This window comes from Protomyctophum parallelum (assembly GCF_964188405.1).
Source record: "Protomyctophum parallelum genome assembly, chromosome: 21".
Classification (NCBI taxonomy): domain Eukaryota; kingdom Metazoa; phylum Chordata; class Actinopteri; order Myctophiformes; family Myctophidae; genus Protomyctophum; species Protomyctophum parallelum.
In genome coordinates this window covers 22,965,590-22,973,330 of record NC_139713.1, presented here as the reverse complement: position 1 = coordinate 22,973,330, position 7,741 = coordinate 22,965,590, and the positions used below count along the sequence as shown (strand labels likewise).

Here is a 7,741-nt window from a genome sequence, read left to right as displayed (position 1 = left end):
CCAGATTTGTGAGACCAGTAGCTTTGTTGTTGCAAGGAAAGCGGTAAAAGGAGACTTTCATGGTTGTTTTCGTCTCAGATTTAGTCAGACGGAGGGACACAGTATAACTCTATGGGGACACAAAAGCGACACAAAAGTGGGACCCGGAAGTATCTCTGGAGGAGGCGCTCACGTCACGCCTAAAATACTGCATATGCCTGCTGCAGGCAGCCAACCTGTCTGGCCGGCTAGCCAGACAGAAAGACTACATTACACAGAGACAAACAGATAAAACACTGTACAAGCAGTCAGACAGACCACAAAGACTGTCTGATAAGACCGACTGATAGACGACCAAAGTTCAGATCTCCTGCATGGGGTGTCCTCACATCTCCAGATGGCCACATACCCGCTAGCTGTCACAGTGAGAGGCTAATTAACTGACATAGTGTGATACACACCTCAACTCCTCCTTAGTGTCTCCCCACCTCCCCGCCTCATTTACCTTTTGAGGATTTTGGAGGGCATGTTGATGTTTTCATCCCACTGACGGAAAAAAACAAGATCACAAGATATCAGCAAGATGACATGATCATATATCATCATTTACTACCCTAAAAAAAGTTAACGTCCATAGACTTGCCTGGGAAAGAATGACATCATAACTACCCTAAACAAACATTAAAAACCATAAAACAAGTCCATAGACGTGGCTGCCACACGTAATCTCCGAACAGCCATGCATTGAATTAGAAATTGAATTAGAAATATCCCACCCAAAAAGGAGCAAGCCCCCAAAAATCAACATGCACCCTATTGTTTTTGCCTGGCCGCGGAGTTGAAAAATGTTAAACTTTGAGTAAAATACTTCGCTTTGTTCTGACCTATGAGAATGTCACAGCATTGTTGTATCAAACATTTCTATAGTTTTAATGAATGAAAATAGTGTCCTCATATCACATACATTTTAAAGGAGGGGAACTATCCCCTCCAAAGTCTGGCTTTTGAAATGACGTCATATGGGAGCCAAGTCTATGGACTTTTTGTTAAATATTAACTTTTTTGGCTTTTGTGCCTTTATTGATATAGTTAAAGTGAAGACAAACAGGAAAGAGGGAGAAAGAGAAGGGAAGAGACGTGCAACAAAGGTCGTCTTGAACAGGACTCGAACACGCGACACGCTGTCAGGCAAGAGCCTATATGTGGCATGCGCCTGGAACACTAGGCCAGCCCCAGTCTATGGACTTTTAATGTTTGTTTAAGGCAGTAGACCTAAACGTCATATCAGATCATGTGGTACAATACCAGAGCCATAGAGTAAGACAGAGTTACGACAACTCCGTTCACTTCATGGGGATAGACTTCTATTGGCGAATAGGGACACCGGAAGTGTACGGAATGCATTGGAGTCTATAGGGCTCGCACAAGTACATGAACCACGTGACCGGGCTGTTTTATGCCCCTTCAATGTCGCAACTCTGTCTATACTCTATGGCTCTGCAATATACGTACCAATGGAGTGAGGCGCCCCTCATGTCACTTCACACAAGTGTGATTTCTCAAATTCTTTCTAGAATGTGTGTGTGTGTGTGTGTGTGTGTGTGTGTGTGTGTGTGTGTGTGTGTGCGTGCGTGTGATAAAATAGTATCAAAAAAAGATCTGGCAGAGATGTTGTGGACAGTACATCCGAAACACACGGGGGATAACTCATGTAACACGACTGTCAACTCAAAACGCACCTGACTGCAGCAATAAACTGACTGAATTCAAATAAAGGAGTAGAAGGATTTTGACTTTCAGCATACAGAACAGTTCAACGTAATTCGGTTGTTCACGGTGCCTGCTTCATGCTTGCTTGTGTTTGTCTTCTGTCTTCAGTGCGTATGTGTGTGTGTGTGTGTGAAACTAGTGAATAGCATTTAAAACGTCCAAACAAGCGCTAGGAAAAAAGAAAAAGAGCTCTAGTGCACATCCATGACCACTGCACCAAACACTGGATGTTCTGCTAATTTTATAGGTAACATTTATTTCCATCTTTATATATTTATGAGTCATTTACAGAGACTTGGGCTGTGGCAGTAAAGGTATTAAACATTTCAATCGGCACTTAGGGTGACAACTATAGCTTGGACGTTCCGGGTTGCGTGTGAACTTTTAATTGTGTCCAAAGTCAAGTTAAATCCTGGCATTTCCTCCTCCTTGGTCGCCTCTTCATCAACCAACTGTGTGGGGTAAGTGTCATCGTTAACATCTCCATCTGGTGCTGCACTGGTCCCATAGACCGACTTCCCCATGTCAAGGAGCACAGGTTTTTTCTGCAGTTTGTTTTTCTCCTCCTCTTGCGCCTTGCTGAAGCTCACCTCCTGGGAATCCTCTTCCACCTCCTCCAGCTTGTGCGGGATAGCTGGAAGCTTTCGGTACGCCTCCACGCTCTCCCGCACCGAATTGGCACTTTCCTCGTATCGAGGCAGCGGGGCGCCCTCTGCCAGCTGCTTCTGAAAATGCAGCCTCTTGGCCCGTGCACTGGCGGATGCCTTCTGCAGAATCAGCTTCTCGGCCAAGCGAAGCTTGATAGCCACATGAGAGTGAGGAGAAAGGTCTGGCTTCTTTAATGTGGCGGGGTCTTCCTCTGTCTTGTAGGTTGTGAGGAGCAGAGTGGCTCGTGTTTCAAGGTAGCTCCACAGCTTGATCTCGTTCTCCCAGCTGACGGGGAACGCGCTGTTCCCCAGTGTGAAGATCTTGCCGATGGCACGCTCCCCCACCAGGTAGTCCTTCAGCTCTTCCGCCGTCATACAGAAAACGCGGAGAAAGGCAAGCAGCTGGGCCGAAATGGGAGGCTCGTTGCATTGCAAAGTGCAGACGGTAGACGCCGCGATGCCGGCACGCATCAGCACCTCCGCCTTCATGGTGTAGAGACGTTCGCTCTTACTGACGCCCAGCTTGATCTTCACTCCGTCATGGCTGTTGTCCTGGAAGAAGAACCCGTTGTGCACAACGAACTCGGCGTTGGAGCGCGTGCCGTAACAGATGTAGATCTGCTCGTCCTTGTGATAGCCCCGCAGGGCAGTGCATTCACAGCGGTGGGCCTCCAGGTTGTAGCTCGTCGTGATCGCCCCCCCGGTGTGGTTACACATGTCCCAGAGAGGGATGAGGGCCAGGGTCAAACCGCCGCCATCCTCCGTGGGGATGCGGTTCTGCCGGGTCATCACGGAGGACACGGCCCACCGGTAGTCGTCGTACGTGAAGGCGTCCTTCAGGGGCAGTTTGCTGGCGGCGGGATGAGTGTGCACCTCCCTGTAGATGTAGGCGTACTGCCGCGCCGTGTTCTTGTACTGGCTCAACACGTCCTGCAGCGCCTGCGTGCCCAGCAGGTGGTGCACCTCATCCTCCTCGTAGTAGAGGGGCGTATCATAGTGCAGCGGAAGGCTCCTGATGTAGGGCGCCCAGCGGGAGGAAGGGATGGCCCGCTCGCACAGCAGGTGCAGCGCCAGCGTCACGTTGCCCATGGCCTGCAGCATCCGGTTCTGGCCATGCAGGGCACAGAGGACAGGAGAGTTCTTGGCCGACTCCACAGTCATGAGCATCTCCCTGGGGACCCAGAGGACCAGCTCCTCTGCCTTGATGGCCCTGGTGGCACGGAGGCCGTAGCCCTCTTCTTCAAAGTTGGCTATGTCGAAGCCCTCTGTGGAAGCGCCACACTCCTGAGCCCAGGACATCAGCTCCGGGAAGTAGTCCTCCCTGCTGCCGTCAAACAGCACGGAGATGCCCTTCTGTCTTTTGCGTATCTTCTCGACCAGAGCTCGTATCTGGACGTACTCGTCCCACTCTTTGCCTGGGGATGGCGCCGCAGTGCTGCTGCATCTCTGCAGGAGTTGAGAGATGAGGTTCATCATCTCTTTGGGGGAAGCGATGACTGTGGCTCCTGTCCCCAACCTCTGGGTCTTCACTCGGCTCTTCTTTCCCATAGCGAATGGCGGTGCTGACGGATAAAACAAGGACTTTTCTGTGTGTTTGTTGCAGCTCCTCTGTCACTTTGGTCAATCCACTTGACCCCTCTCTCTCCCTCTCCCTCTCTCTGTCCCACTTCCAGTGCCAAAATGATTGTGTAACTCTGCCTATAGGCCAAGGCCTAGCAGGCCAGGTAGATGCTTTATATTGTGGAAATATATAGATTTGTAACTTTAAATTTATACTGAAACCTTTCCCAAATATGGCGATGACTGATGTCATAATACTGTGATAGTAATTGGACTACCGATGTCTTAGTTTAGCCATGTGCAATCTGAGATCCACATGGATCATGTTTTTGAGGGACACTGGCCCCTCCTATAAACAGCTTTTGTCCCCACACGTCTCAAGGGGAATTCAGGTCAAATGTCAGCTTGTCCACACACGTCTCAAGATTTGTCATTAACAAATGACAATGAACAGAGAAATTAGATCAAATGTCTGCTAAATATGACGTAAATTAAACATCAGAACATTAGACGCCATTGACATTGTAGGGACAATTTACGTCATATGTAAACGAGCAAATCAGCTAACCAATCACAGGCAACAGGCATTCTGATTGGCCAATATGATGCATGAGTCTGAGTCTGTGCATTTTCGGTCTTCCTTTTACTAGATCAAGACTTACTCCATCCCACTCTGTTTCTCTCTCCATCCAGTTCGATGTGAACTCTCTCCCACACTGAGCTGAACTAATAAAGTAAGACCACCACCATGGCAGACCTCATAGACTTCACATATTGACATGTCGTGGACCACCCCGTTATAAAAAATAAAAAGCACATAATAACAGCTCACTGGCCAGTGTTGTTTACATCACACCGTTGCTCTCAGCAGCCACAGGAGGGGAGAGTCTGGGACTTAACAAGCCATAGGGCCTGTACTGTCTAATTCTATGTTTTGCCTTTTATAACACACACAGACGGAGCTGCCCAGGCCACAAGCACACGGAAATATCATCATGCACCCTCTCCGCTGCTAATTGGTGCCTTGATACAGCCCCTCTGGTGAGGATTCAGCTGTGTGCAGGCAGCTAGGGCGACCTGCCGTTGAAAGCCTACACTGTGACATTCTGAGTGATATTTTAACTCTGAGAGCGTGCAACTGGTCATGGTTACATCTGAGTTACAAATGAACTGTGAGGATTTTACTGTGTAACTCAACTCCCCCACCTCTCTGTCCCTCTCTCTCTCCCTCTCTCTATCTCCCCCAACCTCCCCCCCCCCCCCTCTCTCTCTCTCTCGATCTCAACCCAAGAATAACAGCAATATTTGGCAGAAGTAAAGTTATATGAAACATACAACTCCATTATGATCAGCCTACCTGAAAGATACTTCAGTGTCAAAAAGCTAATAAAAAAAAATATATATAAATAAATGGTAAACAAAAGTAAAAAATCACACCTGTGTGAAGTGAGGGCGCTCTTATCATCTTACAACATTGAGGAGGGAATTCTAACTCATGTTGCTATGATTAGGTGATGTAATGATGATGTAAAACAAACAGTGACAAAACAAACATTTAATTCTTTATTGTTAATGGCGTTTTTAAAACAAACATTGAACTAAAAACAAACATTAAACCTGTATATACTGTAGGAGGGGCTCAAAAATAAGAATAAAATCTAAAAGAGATGGTAAAAATATTAAAATTTGATGGTGCTTTAAACTTAAAAGCACATCTCCAAATTTCTTTAGAGAAAAAAGTAATTCATTAATTCATTATTTCACTCACTCACAAAATGAATACGCATACACTGCATATTGAACTGAGGTTGGCAAATGCTCAATTTGTTGAGGAACAACAACATACATACTGAATAATTATCTTTCTAACCAGCAGGTGGAGGCAGTAGACAAATCCCAGGACCATAAAACAGCTCTACATTAACCACTGAAGCCCTATCATATCATATCATATGCCGGTACTCTGTTGGAGGATTCAGACAACACAGTGGAATCCGGACAACACAGCGTATGGGTGTATGCTCCATATATATGGAATGAATGTCAAGAAAAGTTAGATGTTGGAGTTAGATGTCCTTCGTTTGCTATTTTTAAAAGACCTTTAACTGACCTCATACTGGAAGAAGGCTTATGCACCTGCTATTTATTTTTATTTAAATTTTGGGGGGAGGGGGGTGTTTTTGTATTATACCTTTATGTACCTTGTTGTCTATGTTCCTTTTTTGTACACAGGGTGCCATTGAAAAATAAACCTTGGTCTCAATGGATTCCCCTGAAATAAAGGTTTCAATCAGGTTTCAACACTTTACTGAGAAGCTACATGGATGGTTGATGATTCATGTGGTTTCGATGGCTCCGAGACCATTGTAAATGAAAGGAAGCAAATCAAGGCCTAACCTTGCCAATAATGTCATCAGGTGCTGAGGGTCTCTGGAAAAACTGGAAACATAAAATATGTGGAACGCTCCCACCGTGTGTGTGTCTGCGAGCGTCTGCATGATTGGAGAGCACCCGTTGAGTAGGTGGGTCAGCTGGAAGGCAGAAGGGGCAGATGGACCACAGAATCAATGGAGAAAAGTAACTAGATACATTTGGATACTTTAAGTACTGTACATAACTACAATTCTGAGGTATATTTTTTACTTTACTTGAGTATTTCCAATATTCAATACTTTTACTTCTACTCCACTACATCTCGAAGGCAAATGTTGTACTTTTCACTCCACCACGATACTTTGAAAACGTGAGTTACTTTGAAGAACTAAAATGTACATTAACCAGCCATATACTTTGGCTATTTGAAAATAGCAGATCAAGCTCACAGCGTGTCACCTTGCAACATGTTGAGAGCTTGCAGATCTGCACTATTTTCAAAAGATTATACATGTTGAACTTGTGAAATGGGAAATTCTGCATAATGAGTAATTTTACTTTTGGTAGCCTACTTGCATGTCAAACATACCCTGTTATTGGCTCACCTCGTAGGAGCCACGGTGCAAATAAGGCAGAGAACAAGTGAGAGTAGAGGGGGAATAAAGGGAGTGCAAGCGAGGCTGACGTGACAATGATGGAAGGACAGACAGACACACATGAGGGAGGTGAGAATGGTGTCGGTTACCACAGGGAATAACTGCAGGAGAGATACAATTCTGAAAGTTCTGTTAAGTCTGAGCAGTGGTGGAAAAAGTACTCGCATGTTTTACTTGAGTACAACACATCGACACTGCAGTATCAATACTATTGATACTATATATATATATATTGGCATCAAAATGTACTTAAAAGTACCAAAAGTAAAAGTAGTCATTATGAAGAATGTCTCATTTCAAGTTTTCAACCGTATCTTTTGAAAATAGTAGATCTACAAGCTCACAATACGTTGCATCGTGACACATTGTGAACTTGTAGAGATCGTTGTGTGTATGTTTTCTAATATAATTATCCAAAGGAATACAATAATATAATAGTAATATAATAATGCATATAATTCAGGGTAATCAAGGGTAGAGATGGGGGGTGGTATTTTGACCTCTGACCTTTAACAATGGTTTTATGGATAATAGTAGTGGCTAGTGGCTAATAGTAGAGAGAAGCAGAGCCTCAAGGTATCCGCTATTAGGTGGACAGGCATAATTCTCTCCACCAGGCTGAAGGCATGCAGGGAGAGAGTATGTTTTGCACTACGTCCGTCCGTCCGTCCGTCCGTCCGTCCGTCCGTGGACAGCTAATCCCCGGCACCGTTGGCTTGATCGCAGCCATACTCTGCACACACACTCCCTGAATGC

At 45.5% G+C, this 7,741-nt stretch overlaps 1 protein-coding gene across 1 annotated transcript; it reads right to left on the bottom strand.

Moving 5' to 3' along the window:
• Nucleotides 1-2,075: 2,075 nt before the first annotated feature.
• Nucleotides 2,076-3,944, bottom strand: LOC310878882 (actin-histidine N-methyltransferase-like; the record flags this gene model as incomplete). The annotated part of the gene is made up of 1 exon (XM_083793298.1): nt 2,076-3,944. One exon carries the CDS (start codon nt 3,942-3,944, stop codon nt 2,076-2,078), a length of 1,869 nt encoding a protein of 622 aa, XP_083649424.1.
• Between the last annotated feature and the right edge of the window lie 3,797 nt (nt 3,945-7,741).